General features: G+C 43.2%; 2 protein-coding genes across 2 annotated transcripts in view; one reads left to right on the forward strand and one right to left on the reverse strand.

The window, feature by feature from the left end:
- The first annotated feature begins 3,886 nt into the window (after positions 1-3,886).
- LOC123999312 (leucine-rich repeat-containing protein 4B-like) overlaps positions 3,887-23,852 on the forward strand; it is a 33,854-nt gene continuing 13,888 nt past the window's right edge. The window contains exons 1-2 of the mRNA XM_046304933.1: positions 3,887-3,995; positions 13,868-14,024. The gene's annotated coding sequence lies outside the window, so the exon portion shown is untranslated. The remainder of the gene's footprint in view (positions 3,996-13,867; positions 14,025-23,852) is intronic.
- LOC123998996 (proline-rich protein 2-like) lies at positions 11,261-11,962 on the reverse strand. The gene has a single exon (XM_046304300.1). It carries the CDS (start codon positions 11,960-11,962, stop codon positions 11,261-11,263), a length of 702 nt encoding a protein of 233 aa, XP_046160256.1.

Below are 23,852 nucleotides of genomic sequence, written 5' to 3' on the forward strand. Positions count from 1 at the left end.
CGTTCCCTAATAAAAGCACATGTGCATCTCTACCTTCCCCCTCTCACACACACACTCTCTCTATCCATCTCTCTCTCTCACACACACTCGTTCTCTCTCTCCCAATCTCTCTATCCCCTCCTTTCTCTCACACATACATACACCCAAACACTATTTATCTCTCTATCCCCCTCAGTTTCTCTCTCTCTCATACACACACTCATATGCTCTCTCTATATATATATCCTATATATCCCTTTCACTCTATCTCCCTCTCCCCCTCCCTCTCCCACCTTCTCTTCCCCCTCTCTCTCTCTCTCTCCTCTCTCCCTCTCTCTCTCTCCCCCCTCTCTCTATCTCTACCTACTCAACTTCAAACCCTGAGTATAACCTGTAGAGTAACAACTAAAAACACACAGATGCACATTTATCTTCATCAGCTTTCTGGCAGGATTATATGTATTTCACTGGAGGCTGCTGAGGGGAGGACGGCTCATAATAATGGCTGGAATGGAGTCAATGAAGTGGTATCAACCACATGGAAACCATGCGTTGGATACCATTCCATTGACTCCATTCCAGCCATTACTATAAGCCTTCCTCCCCTTAGCAGCCTCCACCGTTCACAACAGCACACGCTTTTCGATCTAAATCAAAGTAAATTGTATTTGTCACATGCGCACAATACAACAGGTGTAGTAGACCTTACAGTGAAATGCTTACTTACAAGCCCTTAACCAACAATGCAGTTTTAAGAAAATACAAAAAGAAAGTGAGAGATAAGAATAACAAATGATTAAAGAGCAGCAGTAAATAACAATAACAGGGCTATATACAGGGGGTACTGGTACAGAGTCAATGTGTGGGTTCACTGGTATCAAGGTAATTGAGGTAATATGTTGTACATGTAGGTAGAGTTATTAAAGTGACTATGCATAGATATAACAGACAGTAGCAGCAGCATTCCAGTGGGGAGGGCAATGCAAATAGTCTGGGTAGCCATTTGATTAGATGTTCAGGAGTCTCATGGCTTGGGGGTAGAAGCTATTTAGGAGCCTCTTGGACCTAGACTTGGCGCTCCGGTACCGCTTGCGATGCGGTAGCAGAGAGAACAGTCTATAACTAGGGTGGCTGGAGTCATTGACAATTTTTATGGTCTTCCTCTGACACCGCCTGGTATAGAGGTCTTGGATGGCAGGAAGCTTGACCCCGGTGATGTACTAGGAGGTACGCACTACCCACTGTAGTGCCTTGCGGTCGAAGGCGAAGCAGTTGCCATACCAGGCAGTGATGCAACCCATCAGGATGCTCTCGATGGTGCAGGTGTAAAACCTTTTGAGGATCGGAGGACCCATGCCAAATCTTTTCAGTCTCCTGAGGGGGATAGGTTTTGTCGTGCCCTCTTCACGGCTGTCTTGGTGTGCTTGGACCATGTTAGTTTGTTGGTGATGTGGACGCCAAGGAACTTGAAGCTCTCGTCCTGCTCCACTACAACCCCGTTGATGAGAATGGGGGACTGCTCAGTTCTCCTTTTCCTGTAGTCCACAATCATCTCCTTTGTCTTGATCATGTTGATGGAGAGGTTGTTGTCCTTGCACCACACAGTCAGGTCTCTGACCTCCTCCCTATAGACTGTTTCATCGTTGTCTGTGATTAGGCCTACCACTGTTGTGTCATCAGCAAACTTAATGATGGTGTTGTGCCTGGCCGTGCAGTCATGAGTGAACAGGGAGTACAGGAGGGGACTGAGCACGGACCCCTGAGGGGCCCCCGTGTTGAGGATCAGCGTGGCGGATGTGTTGTTACCTACCCTTACCACCTGCGGGTGGCCCATCAGGAAGTCCAAGATCCAGTTTCAGAGGTGTTTAGTTCCAGGGACCTTAGCTTAGTGAAGAGCTTTGAGGGCACTATGATGTTGAACGCTGAGCTGTAATCAATGAATAGGTGTTCCTTTTGTCCAAAGGGCAGTGTGGAAAACAATAGTGATTGCACAGTCCTCAGGAACAGCTGATGCTCTTATGCATGTTTCAGTGTTACTTGCCTGGAAGCAAGCATAGAAGTTATTTGGCTTGTCTGGTAGGCTCTGTCACTGGGCAGCTCTTGGTTGTGCTTCCCTTAGAACCGGTCTCCATTAAACCCAGTGAAGCAGTGAGAATATGTGTCTAGCATGATCTGCTATTTGTGACATGTGACAAATGTGTGCTCACCTTCACACACCTGCACCCTAAAGCTTGGGTAATATGGCCACCTTTTCAAATACTCAATTTGTTGCGTCTTGGAGTGTGTGACATTCATTTGCGCAACAACCTTGGCATTAATTTAATTATGGTGATTGATATTGTTGCCCCAACTTTGAGAAACTAAACTATTTAGTACAATAACAACGTGTTTAGGACGCTGCTGGTGTATGAATATATATAGCAAAAGTCATTGCGTCCTCGTTACATCGCAATGAGAGGAGTGGGATGTGCACCACCCAAGCGCAATTACGGACAATAGTAAACACCTACGCGTTGGATACAGGGAATGTCAAGGTGCATCTACACAAGAGAGGTGCAGTACTTAATTGTATAAGACATCTATCTATATATATATATATATATATATAGATAGATAGATAGATAGATAGATAGATAGATAGATAGATAGATAGATAGATAGATAGATATATCTATAGATAGATAGATAGATATATCTATAGATAGATAGATAGATATATCTATAGATAGATAGATAGATATATCTATAGATAGATAGATAGATATATCTATAGATAGATAGATAGATATATCTATAGATAGATAGATAGATATATCTATAGATAGATAGATAGATATATCTATAGATAGATAGATAGATATATCTATAGATAGATAGATAGATATATCTATAGATAGATAGATAGATATATCTATAGATAGATAGATAGATATATCTATAGATAGATAGATAGATATATCTATAGATAGATAGATAGATAGATAGATAGATAGATAGATAGATAGATAGATAGATAGATAGATAGATAGATATATCTATAGATAGATAGATATATCTATAGATAGATAGATAGATAGATAGATAGATAGATAGATAGATAGATATATAATAATAATAACAAATAATATATGCCATTTAGCAGACGCTTTTATCCAAAGCGACTTACAGTCATGTGTGCATACATTCTACGTATGGGTGGTCCCGGGGATCGAACCCACTACCCTGGCGTTACAAGCGCCATGCTCTACCAACTGAGCTACAGAACCCACCATATATCTATAGATATAGATAGATAGATAGATATATCTATAGATATAGATAGATAGATAGATAGATATCTATGGATATAGATATATATATAGATATATATCTATATATATCTATCTATAGATATATATAGATATATAATAAGAAAGACTAGCCTACATATTTAATAAAGTTATTTAAGTTAATAATCGTCCTGCCTGTCCTGACTCCGAGACCAGGGAAAATGATCCTATTCAACCAGTCTGGTCTCAATCAATGGGAGAAGGTTCATTTTCTGTTGTCGTTTGTTGTAAATTCTCATCCCTTCCAGCCGTGCGCGCGTGTTTATTAGTGGCCTACGCATGCCTGGAGAAACGGACATGTTTCTATTAGATGTCTATATTTATCCTCAACGATTCGTATTTACACGAAATAGTTTACTAGGCCTATGTTTCGTCATGATTTTTCCATCACCCACTTTTGGTGGTTGTATTTTTCCATCTGGCCATGTAAGATGAACGGGCTCTGCTTTCTTAGGTCGGGAAAACACGGCACTGTGGTACAAGCGCCGAAAAAGGGTGAATCAATTTGAGAGAGAGAGAGAGAGAGAGAGAGAGAGAGAGAGAGAGAGAGAGAGAGAGAGAGAGAGAGAGGGCGGGCGGGCGGGCGGGCGAGTTGGAGAGCGAGAGAAAGGACGAGAGGGAGAGGGGAGAGAAGACGTTGACTATATCCTACGCATCTGCAGTTTAAGGAATATATTAAAAGGAAAGGTAAGATTCATTAAATGGTATCAGAGTATAAGGGACGTTGTTCGTGTATCGCATGTTAAACAAATCCCGTGGTTTGACTTTGGATTCTTAGCTTCCATAAGGCGGCGTTGGGGTATGACCAGCCTATTCTTTATCTGCTGAATAGTTGTCGCTGTTCCAATATATTTCATTTGCGGTTGTCGTTAACGAAATGAATGCGGTGGTGTCTATGTGTGGGTTTGTGCGCTCGTTCATTTGAGCGTGCACAGTAAACTGATAAATGTTAAGGCTATTGCTTTAATAAGGACCGCGTTTCAGAGTTGATAGGACGGAATATCAACAATGTTTCTGGAAAGAAACAAGCGGATAGCCTACATTCTCGTCCTGAAATGTGAGGGGTTTCGGCTCCTTTAACCATGAATGGTGGCGAGACGATACATTTAATTTTGTGAGAGTGCGTACGAATGAAACAGGAAAGTCAAGTGATTCGTGTACTTCATACTTAATTCATAAGAAAACATATGCGCGTCTCGTTAAATTGCCTGTTTCTGACATTGGTGTCGTGTCTTTGGCAAATGGCATTGATAACAATTGATAAATGCACAGGACAGTAGCCTAATTAAAATAAAATTGCCTATAATTAAAATAATTGTATTGTTATGGCTCGTATTTCACAGTTCTGCTGAGTAGCCGAATGCGTGGCTTATTAAATATGTCCTATTCAATAGGCAAATAGTTCTGAGAAAAAGTTATTAGGCTATACCCACTGGGTACAGACGTCTATTCCACGTTGGTTCAACGTAATTTCACTGAAGTAACGTGGAAGCAACGTTGAGTCAACCAGTGTGTGCACAGTGGGTACTATTAAGCCACATTATTTGCGGTCATCTGTTTCGTTTGGTTATTTTCTCTTGACAATGATTAGTGTCCCCAAATAGTGTGAATAATGCGGAGGCACCGTGCGCGGCACATGACTGAGGCATGCAGGTTAAGACACTATAACTGTGGCCCACAGAGGAGCCCCTCTAATTGAGAACAAGGAGCAGATAGATTAGGGTTGATGAATGAAGATCTACCGCCTCTATCTGCAACACAACGATACGGTTACGAGCGGATTGAAATGCTGATGTGCAGCAGTGTGTTTTGGGTGGGCAGTCTGGCAGAATGAGATTGCTGCCTGGCACAGCAGTCAGTGGGCACAGTTTGATTTCGTGAGTTTATGATAGGGGCTAAGTTATTAATGGGGCGTTAGGGGGCAAAGTGGAGCACTGGGCAGGATTACATTGGGGGTGAAGTGTGTTGTGCGATAGGTGGTTAGGCTAGAATGGGGAGAGGAGAGTGCTTTAAAAGAGGCCCTTCAAGCACTGGTCCTGGGCCAGTTCTGCCTCAGCTGGTGGTGGATGGCTGAAGTTGGATTTCAGCCCCAAGCTAATGTTGGAGCAGTGCTGAGGCATTTCTGTTTGAGATATGACTGGGGGAAAGCTGCCATTCTGAGAATGAAAAGTTATTTCATTGTGGAGTTGGACTTAAGGGTTAAATAGATGAAATAGAGAGCAACGGACAGAACAAGTTAATAAACCAATAAATACACAACTTTAGAGAGAATATTTTCCCCAAGAAACCACAAGTAGTGAGCAAAACGAACATTTAAAAAAACAAATCTACATGTGTCTGACTTTACACTCATCTCTGGTCCACTCAATCGACCAAACCTCATCCACTGCTGGTCTTAAACATAGACCCAGTCCCATAAACCAGTTTCACTGCTCTTACATCTGTGGAGATAGTGGAAATTGTTTTCATTAAACATTGGCACCATGTCAGATGTGATGCTTGCTAGTACCTAGTGTATCACTGCTTCACTCTTAATTGCTCAGTGAATGACTGTGATGTATGCCATTATAACTACAAGCCTCGGTGCTTATTCTTAACCATTTGGCTTGTAACTACAGATGTAAACATTTAAGATGACGTTAAGTTTTTAATGTTTCTCTTATAGCAGATGTTTAAAGTGCTCAGATCAAACAGGGCCTGTTAGTACATGTGAGGTGGAGCTGTGTGGGTAATCGAAGTGCACATCCCTCTCCTCTCCACTCATAGGACCAGTACAAGTCACAGAGTGGCCCTGGGAGGAGGAGAAGAATGTCACTTTAAATATCACATTAGAGACAAGTCCTTTTAGCCAAGGGCAGGGTTTTAAAAAGATCAAGGCATCTCGTAGCTGTAAAGACAAGGATAAATCTAGCTCTTCAAACACACACAAGTGGTTCTTTCCCTTCCTTCATTCATTCCTTCCCTCCCTCCCATCCCCCTACCAAAGATATTCCCTAAAAATGTCCCTGAGATGAATTGAAATGAATTCAAACCAGACTGGGTCAAAAGGTGACCGATAGCAAGTGGTGGACAGTCAGAGGAAAACAAGAACATTATTTATTAAGCATTGTCCTCTATGGATTTGAAGGGTTTAGACATAATTTCCTCGGGCTTCACACTCCAAGTAAATCCAGAAGCCTGCTACACTGAATTAGTAAAGGCCTTGGAACTGTTAGGGATCTGTCATGTAGCTGTGGCCCAGGCTGCCCCATAATCCTTTTCAGTCTTGACAGTGCACAGCCATTGTCACCTCTTTACCTAATATGCGTGTTATTAAAATTAAACAATGTCATGATTCACAAGGAAAGGTTAACTCAGATTACATAATAGCGTGCAAGTGGAATATTTTATTCAAGACATAGTTGACCTGCTGTAGGACATCCCATGAATTTGAACTCTTACCCCATTCACCCAAACTGAGTTGTTGTTGTTAAGGAGCACTGCTCAGAATTGACATAATTTTGTTTGTCCCAGTCAGCTAGCTTTTAATATAGATCTCACTAGATTTTAATATAGATCTAACTAGATTTTAATATAGAGATCGCTAGATTTTTATATAGAGCTCACTAGATTTTAATATAGAGCTCACTAGATTTTAATGTAGAGCTCACTAGATTTTAATGTAGAGCTCGCTAGATTTTAATATAGATCTCACTAGATTTTAATGTAGAGCTCGCTAGATTTTAATATAGATCTCACTAGATTTTAATGTAGATCTCACTAGATTTTAATGTAGAGCTCGCTAGATTTTAATATAGATCTCACTAGATTTTAATGTAGATCTCACTAGATTTTAATGTAGATCTCACTAGATTTTAATAAGATCTCACTAGATTTTAATATAGAGCTCACTAGATTTTAATATAGAGCTCACTAGATTTTAATGTAGAGCTCGCTAGATTTTAATGTAGAGCTCGCTAAATTTTAATATGGAGCTTGCTAGATTTTGATATAGAGCTTGCTAAGATTTTTATTTAGGGATCAGGTAGATTTCAATATAGATTTGAATATAGAGCTTGCTAGATTTGAATACAGAGTTCACAAGATTTTGATGTAGAGCTCACTAGATTCCAATATAGAGCTCAATAGATTTTAATATAGAACTCACTAGACTTTAATACTAGAGCCATTTCACTAGATTTTGATATAGAACTCGCAATATTTTAATATAGAGCTCACAAGCTTTTAATATAGAGCTCACTAGATTTCAATGTAGAGCACTAGATTTTAATATAGAGCTTGCTAGATTTTAATATAGAGGTCGCTAGATTTTAATATAGAGTTCGCTAGATTTTAATATAGAGGTCACTAGATTTTAATATAGAGCTCACTAGATTTTATTATAGGGCTCAAATAGATTTTACAGTAGAGGTCACTATATTTTAATATACAGATTGCTAGATTTTAATAGGGCTCAGCTAGATTTTAATATATAGTTTGCTAGATTTTAATACAGACTTCAGAAGATTTCATTATAGTGCTCACTAGATTTTGATGTAGAGCTCACTAGACTTCAATATAGAGCTCACTAGACATTAATATAGAGCTCACAAAATTTGTATATAGAGCTCACTAGATTTTAATATTGAACTTGATATATTTTGATATCAAGCTCACTAGATTTTAATATAGAGCTCGGAAGATTTTAACATAGATTTCAGTAGATTTTAATAATATAATAATAATAATATAATATATGCCATTTAGCAGACGCTTTTATCCAAAGCGACTTACAGTCATGTGTGCATACATTCTACGTATGGGTGGTCCCGGGGATCGAACCCACTACCCTGGCGTTACAAGCGCCATGCTCTACCAACTGAGCTACAGAGCTCACTAAATTTGAATATAGAGCTCGCTAGATATTAATATAGAGCTCACTAGATTTTAATATACAGATTGCTAGATTTTAACATGACACTCATCTAGATTTAAAATACATTTAAATATAGAGCTTGCTAGATTGTAATACAGAGCTCACTAGATTTTATTATAGAGCTCACTAGATTTTAATAATAAACTCACTAGACTTTAATTTAGAGCTCACAAGATTTTAATATAGATCTCAGTAGGTTTGAATATAGAGCTCACTCGATTTAAATATGGAGCTCGCTAGATTTTAATATAGAGCTTGCTAGATTTTAATATAGAGTTTACTAGATTTTAATTAAAATCTCACTCGATTTTGATACATAGCTCACTAGATTTTAAAATAGATCTCACTAGATTTTTATATAGATCTCACTAGATTTTAGTATAGAGATCGCTAGATTTTAATATAGAGCTCAGCTAGATTTTACTGCAGAGCTCACTAGATTTTAATATACAGATTGCTAGATTTTAATATAGAGCTCAGCTAGATTTTACTGCAGAGCTCACTAGATTTTAATATACAGATTGCTAGATTTTAATATAGAGCTCAGCTAGATTTTACTGCAGAGCTCACTAGATTTTAAAATAGAGATCGCTAGATTTTAATATAGGGCTCAGCTAGATTTGAATATAGAGCTTGCTAGATTTGAATATAGAGCTTGCTAGATTTTAAAATAGAGATCGCTAGATTTTAATATAGATTTGAAAAAAGAGCTCGCTATATTTTAATATAGAGTTTACTAGATTTTAAAATAGAGATCGCTAGATTTTAATATAGGGCTCAGCTAGATTTTAATATTAAGCTCACTAGATTTTAATATAGATCTCACTAGATTTTAATATAGATCTCACTAGATTTTAATATAGAGATCGCTAGATTTGAATATAGAGATCGCTAGATTTTAATATAGGGCTCAGCTAGATTTTACTATAGAGCTCACTAGATTTTAATATACAGATTGCTATATTTAATATAGGGCTCAGCTAGATTTGAATATAGATTTGAATATAGAGCTCACTTGATTTAAATATGAAACTCGCTAGATTTGAATATGGAGCTCGCTAGATTTTAATATGGAGCTCGCTAGATTTTAATATAGAGCTCAACTAGATTTTAATATTGAACTCGCTAGACTTGAATATTGAACTCGATATATTTTGATATAGAGCTCACTAGATTTTGATATAGAGCTCACTAGATTTTAATATAGAGCTCACTAGATTGTAATATAGATCTCAGTAGATATTAATACAGTGCTCACTAACTTTGAATGTAGCGCTCGCTAGATTTTAAAATAGAGCTCACTAGATTTTAATATACAGATTGCTAGATTTTAATATAGATTTGAATATAGAGCTTGCTAGATTTTAATAGAGTTCACAAGATTTTATTATAGAGCTCACTAGATATGTATATAGAGCTCGCTAGATTTGAATATAGTGCTCTCTAGATTTTAATATATAGCTTGGTAGATTTTAATATACAGCTTGGTAGATTTTAATATACAGCTCGCTAGATTTGAATATAGTGCTCTCTAGATTTTAATATATAGCTTGGTAGATTTTAATATACAGCTTGGTAGATTTTAATATACAGCTCGCTAGATTTTAATGTAGAGCTCAATCGATTTTAATATAGAGATCACTCGATTTTAATATAGATCTCACTAGATTTTGATATGGAGCAAACTAGATTTTAATATATAGCTCGCTAGATTTTAGTTATACAGTAAAGAATAAAGGAACATCACTGTGTTAGCAAGCCCACAGATTCCACACAAGCCCCTGGTTGGCTGTTTGCCCCTATGAAGAGAAGAGCGGACGGGTCAACTATGCCCAGTTGGCAGACTAATTTGAACTGCCAAAACCAAGCTGAGAGTCATAACTTTGTTGTTGTCACAAATTAAGTGTGGGATGGGTGATCTCAGTCATATGAGAAATCAGGCCAGCCTGCACTTTCATTTCAGAGTCATATCACTGCATAACTGATGAGGCAGATGAAAACAAGCAAACAGGAACAGGGGAGATTACACCTGCACACCTTGCCAAGAGCAAAGCTGTCTGGGACTGGGAGATAATGCCTTAACCTCTCAGGGCTCTTGTCACCTGAATCAAGTGCTTTCAGACTTGAGCATTGTCAATCTGCACAGTTCTATTCACCATTTTGGAATGTTATGTTAGAGAGACAATACCACATTAAGATGTGTGTATTTTACTGTATACATTTGGTTGTGTGTATGTGTGTGGGTGGATGTGGTTGTGTGTGTGTGAGAGAGAGGGGGATATAGATGAGACTGGCACTATTCTCAATAGGGCAAGAAGTTGGCTGATCTCTATGTAGGCTGGGATTGTCATTGATTGATAGCAGCCCAACTTGCTGGTGTCGACAGGATGGAGGTTGAAGTTGACTGCTAGCATGCTGGAGAGACTTGCTGATCAGCTATGATAGGCTGAATTTGTGGGAACAACCTAGGGCTGTCCCTGAATAATGCAGTGTGATGAACCGCACGGCATTACAGCCTCTGTTATCATGTCACACATATCAGCGTTTGTCCACACATGTGCCTATACATTGTCCTAACCACAGGAGGGAAGAACAAAGATCTAGGTTTCCTTTTGCATGATCTGGCTTCACTTCAACCTTAATAACCAGAGTCTGGATATTGCATGAGCACTGACTGACCCATTCTCAGCAGAGCTGCTAAGCCGTCTGCCACTGATGACAGAGCAGATATAATTAGCTGTGATTGGTTTGATTGAGTGTCCAGCCTATGCCTGGGTGTCGGCCCTTCTGGGGCCATGATGACTGGCATTAATAATTGAATAATAGTTGGGGAGAATGACAATGGTTAATGATATCAAATGAATACCATAATCCATTGAGTTGACATCATTAGAAATAGTGGAATTTCCCCTGGGGGGGATGTGCTCATGTCTATGTCCCTTACAGCAGGGGAGTCTGGGTAGAGACTGGGAGCCATAGATGGGTTACCTTCTTGTGTTAATGAAAGGTACTGTGGGAGTGACAGTGGACGGCTCTACTAGACCGCTGGGTAGGGACCACTGGGTAGGGACCACTGGGTAGGGACCGCTGGGTAGGGACCGCTGGGTAGGGACCGCTGGGTAGGGACCGCTGGGTAGGGACCACTGGGTAGGGACCGCTGGGTTGGGACTGCTGGGTAGGGACCGCTAGATTGGGACCGCTGGGTAGGGACCGCTAGATTGGGACCGCTGGATAGGGACCGCCGGGTAGGGACCGCTGGGTAGGGACCACTGGGTAGGGACCGCTGGGTAGGGACCGCTGGGTAGGGACCGCTGGGTAGGGAACGCTGGGTAGGGACAGCTGGGTAGGGAACGTTGGGTAGGGACCGCTGGGTAGGGACAGCTGGGTAGGGAACGCTGGGTAGGGACCGCTGGGTAGGGACCGCTGGGTCGGGACCGCTGGGTCGGGACCGCTGGGTAGGGACCGCTGGGTAGGGACCGCTGGGTTGGGACCGCTGGGTCGGGACCGCTGGGTAGGGACCGCTGGGTAGGGACCGCTGGGTAGGGACCGCTGGGTAGGGGCCGCCGGGTAGGGGCCGCCTGGTAGGAACCGCCGGGTAGGGACCGCCGGGTAGGGACAGCTGGGTAGGGAACGCTGGGTAGGGACCGCTGGGTAGGGACCGCTGGGTTGAGACCGCTGGGTCGGGACTGCTGGGTCGGGACTGCTGGGTAGGGATTGCTGGGTAGGAATTGGGGGCCATAGATGGTTTTCCTTCATGTGCTCCATGGGAGTGAGAGTGGTCGGCTATACTATAAGGTTCGACCATGTGTTAGTAAAGCCGGTCGCATAATGGAACGCGATCATGCTGCTGCTCACTCATGTGTCACATGGGTGACTGGAAGCGGGAGGGTTACGGTTGGATCGTGTTATTAAAAATTGGTTGGGTAATGAAAGCGGTCAGTTTTATATGGTTTGGTCGTATATTGGCTAAGCCGGTTGGGTGATGGTAGTGAGGTGGGGGACTTTGGTTAGATCACGTGTTAGTAAATGTGGTGGGTGATGAAAGCGGTCAAGCTTTCAGTGACCTCTCTTCTTTGGAGCCATGGCAGCTTGGCTGCATCAAGGCACAATATCTTGAGGGAGTTTTTTTTCGGGTCAGTGGCAACATAAGAGCTCAATACAGCCATGCAAAGTCAGACAAACTGAGGCTAGGGGCTTTTCCTCTGTCTGCTTGACTGGCTGTGTGTGATCAGAGAGCACTACAGTTAGCGCCTGCATGCCTGTGAGGATGATGTTTATTACAGTGTAATGGTGATTCTGATAATGGTAGTAATGCAGCAACTAGACATTGCAATGATCTTGACATGATTATGATGACCACAAAGCATCATGGAGTGGCAGGTAGCCTAACGGTTAACAGCATTGGGCCAGTAACCGAAAGGTTGCTGGTTCGAATCCCTGAGCCAACTAGTTGAAAAATCTGTTGATGTGCTCTTGAGCAAGGCACTTAACCCTAATTGCTCTGGATAAGAGAATCTGCTAAATGACTAAAATGTGTGGTATTTTACCAAGTGGTATTTTTGGTTGACTGTTTGGTAAGGTCACTGTTTGGTGAGGTCACTCCAACAATGCTCAACATGCTGAGTGGGAACATGACTGAGAAGGATACATAGGCAGAGGGCTACACATCCAGGCTGGTGATGTCACAGGGAGAATGTGACAGTGGGGGAGAGCAGCCCCCAGTGTCTCCTAGTAGAGCTCTCTGAAGGCCAGAGAGGAGCAGGCAGGCTGGTGATGTCACAGGGAGAATGTGACAGTGGGGGAGAGCAGCCCCCAGTGTCTCCTAGTAGAGCTCTCTGAAGGCCAGAGAGGAGCAGGCAGGCTGGTGATGTCACAGGGAGAATGTGACAGTGGGGGAGAGCAGCCCCCAGTGTCTCCTAGTAGAGCTCTCTGAAGGCCAGAGAGGAGCAGGCAGGCTGGTGATGTCACAGGGAGAATGTGACAGTGGGGAGAGCAGCCCCCAGTGTCTCCTAGTAGAGCTCTCTGAAGGCCAGAGAGGAGCAGGCAGGCTGGTGATGTCACAGGGAGAATGTGACAGTGGGGGAGAGCAGCCCCAGTGTCTCCTAGTAGAGCTCTCTGAAGGCCAGAGAGGAGCAGGCAGGCTGGTGATGTCACAGGGAGAATGTGACAGTGGGGAGAGCAGCCCCCAGTGTCTCCTAGTAGAGCTCTCTGAAGGCCAGAGAGGAGCAGGCAGGCTGGTGATGTCACAGGGAGAATGTGACAGTGGGGGAGAGCAGCCCCCAGTGTCTCCTAGTAGAGCTCTCTGAAGGCCAGAGAGGAGCAGGCAGGCTGGTGATGTCACAGGGAGAATGTGACAGTGGGGGAGAGCAGCCCCCAGTGTCTCCTAGTAGAGCTCTCTGAAGTCCAGAGAGGAGCAGGCAGGCTGCAGTTAGTGACGTCATACATGATTACTGCGATAAATCACTGATTCTGCCCTATGGTTAGGAAGGATGATTATTCTGAGTGCCATGGTGAACAACACGCATGCCTTTATTATTTTATCTCTTCTTAGAGGTCTGCTGGATGGGGTTATATGGAGACTGTTGACTCAGTTGTACTCATTTATTTATATATTTTGCTACTCTTGCATTTTTCTCTCTCCTAGTTTTTTACTGGGTGCAGCAGGACCAGTGAGTGAGAGCCCCAGCCCCCAGGCCAGGCCCCAGTCCTCAGTGTGGAGTGATGGAGCTGCCCCGTGTTGGGAACTGCAGAGCCAGGCGACGGACACCCCTGCTGCTGATGTGACGGAGACACGCAAGATGGTGAGTGAGCAGGTTACTATGGTAACCCGAGTCTGCGCGAGTGCTTCTATTTCGCACAGCGTGGGAGAGAGGGGTGGGGAGAGATCGTGGAGAGGGGAATGGTGTAGAAACCAGCGGAGGAGAGAGGAGAGGTGTGGAAAGAGCAGTCGGACTGAAAGGGGTGAGGAGAGAGAGACACCAGCATTATAAGAAGAGAGGATTGAAAGATCAGAGGAAAAGAAGAGGGATGATAGAGGGAGTGGATGGAGTAAAACTAAGTGAGAGGTGAATGATGGGGTGAGACCAATAAGGCATGATAGAACAGTAAAGCAGAAGGAAGGGATGACAGGGACGTGTCCTGTGATAAAGAGGTGCCCTGCTGTCAGGTATTACAAGCTTGTTTCTTTCCTGTTTACTCCTCCATATTCTCAGCCAATACCTTTTTCACTCCATATAAAGTATGTTTTCCATGTTTCTCTCTCTCACCGTCCCTCAATTCATCCATCTATCCCTCCATCTCTCTCTCTCTCTCTCTGTATCTGTCTCTAACTCTCGTAATGATTTGGTTGGCACGGCACTCTGCTGTGATAAAGACTGACATGGTGTCAGTCTTGGTGACTGGTCTCCATGGAGACGTCCATCAGTCAGTCTGTGTCAGTGTTTCCTAGGCGAATCCTTATCGTGTTTGTCAGTGAGGGTGTTTATCTGTCTGTGTATTAGTCAGTGTGTCAGTCATAGAGCATGCTGGGGCAAGGTCTGGATGGATGGAAGAGTGTTACTTATCACACAAAACATATACACACACACACAAATACACACACACACTATGCTTATTCGCCAAAAATGCACACAATCTCACACAGCACTGTAGGATCTTAACGCACACACACATGAAATGTGTTATGACACATACACAAACATTCACATGCCCCACACTCCCAAACACACACACTATGCCGTCACACATAAGGACATACATTTAAAAATGCACATATAGCACTGTAGACACACAGAATGTTACACACACAGAATCTGACACACACAGAACAAGTGAGGATAAATGCACAAACACATTCTATGCATTCTGTAAAACACATCATATTTTAACCCCACAAAACCAATCCTACACGCATGCTCGCGTGCTTTTCCCCTGCAGTGGAAAAGGCAACTTGAAAAACAAGGTTTGACAGAAAAAATGCTGAAGCAAGTTCTCACAAAAATAGCTTGGAGCAACAAGCAGTGCTGAGCTCTGCTGTGTGCGGAGGGGCTTTGAACAGAGCCGGTGAAAGGGTGCCGTTTACATGGCTCTGTAAATGGCTGAGAGACATTGTGATTAACGGCTGACTCCGGCTTCCCCCTCAGTGCACAGGAATTGAGTGTATCAACATGCTTAACACCCTTAAATATGGATTAATTGTTCACAAAATCGGCATCTCGCAACTAAGGCTCCGGAACAGAGGGGACAGTAATCATTTGAAGAGGAACGTTGGTTCACCTACAGAGCCTTCAGAAAGTATTCATAGCTCTTGATTTATTCCACATGTTGTTGTGTTACAGCCTGAATTCTAAATGAATTAAATAGATTTATTTCTCATCCATCTACACACAATACCCCATAATGACAAAATGAAAACATGTTTTTAGAAATGTAAGCAAATTTATTGAAAATGAAATACCGAAATATCTCATTTCAAACATTCACATCCCTTTGCTATGACACTCCAAATTGAGTTCAATGTCCTTTGATCATCCTTGATATGTCACGAAAAGTTGGAGTCCACCTGTTGCCAATTCAATTGATTGGACATGATTTATGAAGAAACACACCTCTCTAAGGTCCCATAGTTGACAGTGCATGTCAGAGCAGAATATATACCATAAAGTCCAAGAAACTGTCTATACATCTCCAAGATTGTGATGAGGCACATATCTGGGGAAGGGTATACCACAGAGTGTTGAAAGTTTCCAAGAGCACAGTGGTCTCCATCATTAGGCGGGTAGGGGGGACTTCTTATAGCTGGCCGTCTGACCAAACTGAGCAACCCGACCAGAAGGACCTCTCTGACAAAACTACAGAGTTCCTTGGCTGAGATGGCAGAACCTGCCAGAAGGACAACAGTCTTTACAGCATTTCACCAATCTGGGCTTTATGGGAGAGTGTCCAGACGGAAGCCACTTCTGAGAGAAAGGCACATGACAGCATGCCTGGATTTGCAAAAAGGCACGTGAAACACTGATAGCATAAGGCAAAAGATTGTGTGGTATAATAAGAGAAAAACGTAACTCTTCGGCCTGAATGCAAAGCGCTATGTCTGGAGAAAGCCAGGCACTGCTCATATAACACCATTCCTACCTTGAAGCATGGTGGTGGCAGCATCATGCTATGGGAATGCTTTTCATCACCAGGGAGACTGGTAAGGAAAGAGGGGGAAATGAATGGAGCCAAATACAGGCCAATCCTTAACACCATGAAGTCCAAGGAACTGTCCATACTTCTCCAAAATAGAATTGTGATGAGGTATGTACAGTGCCCTGCGAAAGTATTCAGCCCCCTTGAACTTTGCGACCTTTTGCCACATTTCAGGCTTCAAACATAAAGATATAAAACTGTATTTTTTTGTGAAGAATCAAATTGCCAAATTTTTCAGAAAAATAAGGTGTATGAATACTTTTTGAAAGCATCTAGTGAATGTTTGTCACGATCGCCGTATGAGTGAGACCAAGGCGCAGCGTAGTATGCGTACATTCTCTTTTAATGAATGAAATACTTAACAAAAAACAATAAAACCAACGAACGAAACGTGAACCTATACAACTTAGTGCAGACAGGCAACTCAACATAGTCAAGATCCCACAACACAAATGAGGAAAATGGCTACCTAAATATGATCCCCAATCAGAGACAACGTTAAACAGCTGTCTCTGATTGGGAAACATATCAGGCCAACAAAGACATACAAAAACCCCTAGACATACAAAAAGTAGAGTACCCACCCTAGTCACACCCTGACCGAACCAAAATATATAGAAAAACAGAGATATCTAAGGTCAGGGCGTGACAATGTTAGAGTTAAGATGTTAACATTGAAAGGTCTTTCATCCCGGCATGCAATGATGAGTCGTATGAAGCTTGCAGTGAGGGATTTGAACATGTGGGGAAGGTAATGTAATGTGTGCTAATGGGAGTGCTTTAGAAGGGTGATGAACACACTGACTTTTAATCTGCTCCTCATGGCCCTCTCTCTGAAGGAGAGGAGGGCTCTCTCTCTCTCTCTCTCTCTCTCTCTCTCTCTCTCTCTCTCTCTCTCTCTCTCTCTCTCTCTCTCTCTTTCTCTTTTCTCTCTTTTCTCTTTTTCTCTTTCTCTCTCTCTCTCTCTCTCTCTTTCTTTGTCCTGTATGAGCAATTCTGAATAGATCAGGCCTTCACTTTGCATCCTGAATTCAAATGAAGCCCACAGACTGTGTGTGCATTGAGAGAGACTGCTTGATGTGTCTACGTATAGAGTGAATGTGTGTGTGTAGAGTCCAGTGAATGTGTAGTGCTAAGTCTCAACAAATAAAGTCTTGCTTTACAATTTATCCCAGCTATTTTTAAGGTGTTAAGGTTTGTCTCATCATTTATAAATGGAGAACTCTGCAATATTTATTCAATGACTTATGATACATTATGTTGTATCATCATTTGCATAAATATGGATTACCAACCATCAAAAACGGATGTTGCCTCTGACATACAAAAATGTTCTTTATAGAAACCTGTGTGTGTAAAAAATGCGGGATGATGGTTGAAATCAATATGCAGCACAATAGTAGTGTTTTCAGCTGAATCTGGTAGCTGACCTCCTGTGCCTTTCGCCCAGGTAGGGTATTGACTGCCACCATTGATTTACATTTACATTACATTTAAGTCATTTAGCAGACGCTCTTATCCAGAGCGACTTACAAATTGGCTACAACACAGTTACTGTTAGCAGGTGGTACTGCAACACAGTTACTGTTAGCAGGTGGTACTACAACACAGTTACTTACTGTTAGCAGGTGGTACTAAAACACATTTACTGTTAGCAGGTGGTGCTACAACACAGTTATTTACTGTTAGCAGGTGGTACTACAACAGTTACTTACTGTTAGCAGGTGGTACTAAAACACAGTTACTTACTGTTAGCAGGTGGTGCTACAACACAGTTACTTACTGTTAGCAGGTGGTACTACAACACAGTTACTGTTAGCAGGTGGTGCTACAACACAGTTACTGTTAGCAGGTGGTGCTACAACACAGTTAATGTTAGCAGGTGGTGCTACAACACAGTTACTTACTGTTAGCAGGTGGTACTACAACATAGTTACTGTTAGCAGGTGGTACTACAACACAGTTACTGTTAGCAGGTGGTGCTACAACACAGTTACTATTAGCAGGTGGTGCTACAACACAGTTACTGTTATCAGGTGGTACTGCAACACAGTTACTGTTAGCAGGTGGTACTACAACACAGTTACTTACTGTTAGCAGGTGGTACTACAACATAGTTACTGTTAGCAGGTGGTACTACAACACAGTTACTGTTAGCAGGTGGTGCTACAACACAGTTACTATTAGCAGGTGGTGCTACAACACAGTTACTGTTATCAGGTGGTACTGCAACACAGTTACTGTTAGCAGGTGGTACTACAACACAGTTACTTACTGTTAGCAGGTGGTACTAAAACACATTTACTGTTAGCAGGTGGTGGTACTACAACAGTTACTTACTGTTAGCAGGTGGTACTAAAACACAGTTACTTACTGTTAGCAGGTGGTGCTACAACACAGTTACTTACTGTTAGCAGGTGGTACTACAACACAGTTACTGTTAGCAGGTGGTACTACAACACAGGTACTGTTAGCAGGTGGTGCTACAACATAGTTACTGTTAGCAGGTGGTACTACAACACAGTTACTTACTGTTAGCAGGTGGTGCTACAACACAGTTACTTACTGTTAGCAGGTGGTACTAAAACACAGTTACTGTTAGCAGGTGGTACTAAAACACAGTTACTTACTGTTAGCAGGTGGTACTAAAACACAGTTACTGTTAGCAGGTGGTACTAAAACACAGTTACTGTTAACAGGTGGTGCTACAATACAGTTACTTACTGTTAGCAGGTGGTACTAAAACACAGTTACTGTTAGCAGGTGGTGCTACAACACAGTTACTTACTGTTAGCAGGTGGTACTACAACAGTTGCTTACTGTTAACAGGTGGTACTATAACACAGTTACTTACTGTTAGCAAGGTGGTACTACAACACAGTTACTATTAGCAGGTGGTACTACAACACAGTTACTGTTAATAGGTGGTACTACAACACAGTTACTGTTAGCAGGTGGTACTACAACACAGTTACTGTTAGCAGGTGGTGCTACAACACAGTTACTGTTAGCAGGTGGTACTACAACACAGTTACTGTTAGCAGGTGGTACAACAACACAGTTACTGTTAATAGGTGGTACTACAACACAGTTTCTTACTGTTAGCAGGTGGTGGTACAACACATTTACTGTTAACAGGTGGTAGTACAACACAGTTACTGTTAGCAGGTGGTACTACAACACAGTTACTGTTAGCAGGTGGTACTACAACACAGTTACTGTTAACAGGTGGTACTACAACACAGTTATTTACTATTAGCAGGTGGTACAACAACACAGTTACTGTTAGCAGGTGGTACTGCAACACAGTTACTGTTAGCAGGTGGTACTACAACACAGTTTCTTACTGTTAGCAGGTGGTGGTACAACACATTTACTGTTAACAGGTGGTAGTACAACACAGTTACTGTTAGCAGGTGGTACTACAACACAGTTACTGTTAGCAGGTGGTACTACAACACAGTTACTGTTAACAGGTGGTAGTACAACACAGATGTACTTGTACTAACATCCCCACTCGAACCCTGTGCACAATATTTCAATAACCTGGGGGCTTCCTCCCCTGAGATCCACATAAATCAGGTATTACTGAGCCAACTCAAAGCAGGAAGTTAGCACACTGTTATTCACGCTGCTTATAGCACACCCTGAATTGTGTGTGTGTGTGTGTGTGTGTGTGTGTGTGTGTGTGTGTGTGTGTGTGTGTGTGTGTGTGTGTGTGTGTGTGTGTGTGTGTGTGTGTGTGTGTGTGTGTGTGTGTGTGTGTGTGTGTGTGCGTGTGTGCGTGCATGTGTGCGTGTGTGGGCATGTGATGTCAGCTGTCATTTAACAACAAGGGTGGAGGTGTATCAGGGTAGGGGTGGAGGTGTATCAGGGTAGGGGTGGAGGTGTATCAGGGTAGGGAGGAGGTGTATCAGGGTAGGGGTGGAGGTGTATCAGGGTAGGGAGGAGGTGTATCAGGGTAGGGGTGGAGATGTATCGGGGTAGGGAGGAGGTGTATTGGGGTAGGGGTGGAGGTCTATCGGGGTAGGGGTGGAGGTGTATCAGGGTAGGGAGGAGGTGTATCAGGGTAGGGAGGAGGTGTATCAGGGTAGGGGTGGAGGTGTATCAGGGTAGGGAGGAGGTGTATCAGGGTAGGGGTGGAGATGTATCGGGGTAGGGAGGAGGTGTATCGGGGTAGGGGTGGAGGTCTATCGGGGTAGGGAGGAGGTGTATCAGGGTAGGGGGGAGGTGTATCAGGGTAGGGGTGGAGGTGTATCAGGGTAGGGGTGGAGGTGTATCAGGGTAGGGGTGGAGGTGTATCAGGGTAGGGAGGAGGTGTATCAGGGTAGGGGTGGAGGTGTATCAGGGTATCAGTCACACAGACTGTGTGTGTGTGTGTGTGTTTTCCGTTGGTTTCCCTCCACTAGTCTGTGCTTGACTGTGTTCCTCCTGCAGATTAAAACCATATTTTTGTTTTCCATTAAATCGGGGACTGTGCCATGATGCAGTATTCTCCTTTTAATTTATGTAAAAGCTCCTGGTCTTTGGTCCAGAGTAAATTTCACTTGGCTGTTATTCAAATGCTTTAAACATTTACAAGTGGCTCTGAATGTGAGAGTAAAATGAAGTAGGATGAGTACATCAACCCACCATTTTAGGCTAGATTGTGTGTAGACTATTGGATTACACAGAAGTTTAATATGTAGAATAACGTGAACCAAGCACCTCTATGGCTGAGAACTACTGTAGAGACAAAACAAGAAGACTGCTGCTGATATCTGCCAACAAATCAGTAGCTTAAAGTTACCACATTTGAAATGTTCTCTACATAGTTGTTTCAAATAAATACTGTATAAAGGGATTTGTTTTTCTTTGGTGGCATGGTTTTATTTTGGGGTTGGCTTCTGAGTATTATCCTGCATGAGCTGCTTTTCCACTAGAAGGGATAAACAGAGAGAGATTGTAGGCTGGGGACTCTTGTAGTGCAGAAAGTTAAAAAACAGCCAATGTTAACCAGCAGACACACGAGGTAATCATATTAGTGCTGATTTATCATATCTCATCTCTGCTGTGAGATATTCAGTGTAGATCACATGATAACAGAGAGCGGGCTCACTGTGGAAGTTAGGTGGGAGGGCGGGGAAATGATAGACCTCACTGCAGTAACTTTCAACAGTTTCATGACACTCGAGCTCTTGAAAATGAGTTTGTAAACATTGTCAATGAACTTATTGTTGGTAACAGGAGAGGTCAAGAAGAAGAGGTCAAGAATAATATCTGGCATCCTCTTGGGTGTTATGTTCTAACCCTGGCCAAGGACTCAATCTATATCGCGGACAGCGTTACAGCGTGATTGAAATGTAAATGCAATGTTCCCGCGTTAACGGAGACTGCATTCATGGTAAACGCTGCATGTGTCAGCTCAATCAAAATGGCCTTAACATTTCTATCGTGCAATCTGTAACGCTTCAGTGATCGGGACTGAACGGAGGCCTAGGTGTCAGTCTGATCAGATAGGTCAGGGGTCTCCTCTCTACATACAGATCGTAGAATAGATAGGAGCTCTGTCTGTCTACTGGGTGCCTGGGCTCTGTCTACTGAGCTGACATCGTGGTGTCTGCACACTCATTATTGATGGCTGGCTCCCAATTACAAACTGTTAGGATGGCAGAGAACCACTGGAGATGTCTGTCTGTCTGCCTGCCTGTCTGCCTGCCTGCCTGCCTGCCTGCCTGCCTGCCTGCCTGTCTGCCTGCCTGCCTGCCTGCCTGCCTGCCTGCCTGCCTGCCTGCCTGCCTGCCTGCCTGCCTGCCTGCCTGCCTGCCTGCAGGAAGATGACACAACCCACAGGGTCTTTAGTTCTCTCTCACTGCATTAGTATCTTTATTTCTTTCTGAATATGTGATTATGGGTGTGCCTGTGTATACCTTCAAAAAATGTTGCTTTTTAATGAGTGGCAGAAGGGAGGGACATGTGGAAAGGGTGGGATACAGCTGAAGAGGGAGAAAGGGGCAGAGTGTGGTGAATAGGTAACCATGGCTACTCTCTTGGCTAAGATTTGAGAGAATTGAGAGAAAGTGAGAAAACAGGGGAACGATTGAAGCGACAGTGATCTCCTGCGAGGCAGACAGAGAACCGAGATCAAAGGGTTAATATGTGTCAGTGTAGCAGGTTAATCTTTCATCTAACTGAGAGGTCAATGCAGTATTTCCACAGCCACTGGACACAGCAGCAACACATGAGGAGAGAAAAATAGGAGGGGAGGAGAGAGAGAGCGAGAGAGAGAGAGAGAGCAGAAATAGAGTGACCTAGAGAGAGATGGAGACAGGCAGAGGCCACTAAAATGTTGATGGTGACAGCGATTCGACGACAGTGAAGCAGACGCCAACTCCAACTACTTCCAGTTCCTCGATGGACTCCACTCCACTCCCCACTAACCAACCAAACTATCTCAGCCTGCATCTCTCTCTCAGCCTCACATCTCATCCCATCTCCCTTGGCTCCCTTTGATTTGGATCAGCTGTCGTCTCCCCAAAATAACTGCCGTACTTACACATCAGTACTAATGGTGGCTAAAATGAAACATAGAGGTGGCTGTCATTTCAAGGGTAATGCCTTCAGTCTGTTGTTATGTTACATATGCTGGGATGCACATAATAGCCACGATAGAGAAGAGAAACACCGGGGATGTCACGCCCTGGTCGAAGTATTTTGTGTTTATCTTTATGTATTGGGTCAGGCCAGGGTGTGGCATGGGGTGTTTGTATTGTGGTGTGTTTTGTCTTGGGGTTTTGGTGTGTCTATATAGGGATTGTAGCTAGTGCGGTGATCTAGCAAAGTCTATGGCTGTCTGGAGTGGTTCTCAATCAGAGGCAGGTATTTATCGTTGTCTCTGATTGGGAACTATATTTAGGCAGCCATATTCTTTGAGTTTGTTGTGGGTGATTGTCCTTAGTGTCTTTGTTCTTGTCGCTGTGTTAGTTGACAAGTATAGGCTGTTTCGGTTTTCGTTACGTTTATTGTTTTGTAGTGTTTGTGTTATTTCGTGTTTATGTTTGTTTGATTAAACATGGATCACAATCTACACGCTGCGTTTTGGTCTGACTCTCCTTCACCACACCTAGAAAACCGTTACAGAATCACCCACCACAAACGGCCCAAGCAGCGTGTCAACAGGCAGGAGCCACAGGAGAGGCAGCAGCAGCAGGAGCAGCAGCAGCTGCAGTAGGAGAGGCTGCACCACCTGGAGAAATGGACATGGGAGGACGAACTGGACGGTAAAGGACCCTGGGCTCAGCCTGGAGAATATCGCCGCCCCAAGGAAGAACTGGAGGCGACGAAAGCTGAGAGGCGCGGTTATGAGGAGGCAGCACGGCGTAGCGGATGGAAGCCCGAGAGCCAGCCCCAAAAATGTATTGGGGGTGGCACACAGGGAGTAGGGCTACGCTAGGTAGGAG

The sequence above is a fragment of the Oncorhynchus gorbuscha genome, linkage group LG16 (assembly GCF_021184085.1).
Source record: "Oncorhynchus gorbuscha isolate QuinsamMale2020 ecotype Even-year linkage group LG16, OgorEven_v1.0, whole genome shotgun sequence".
Taxonomy (NCBI): domain Eukaryota; kingdom Metazoa; phylum Chordata; class Actinopteri; order Salmoniformes; family Salmonidae; genus Oncorhynchus; species Oncorhynchus gorbuscha.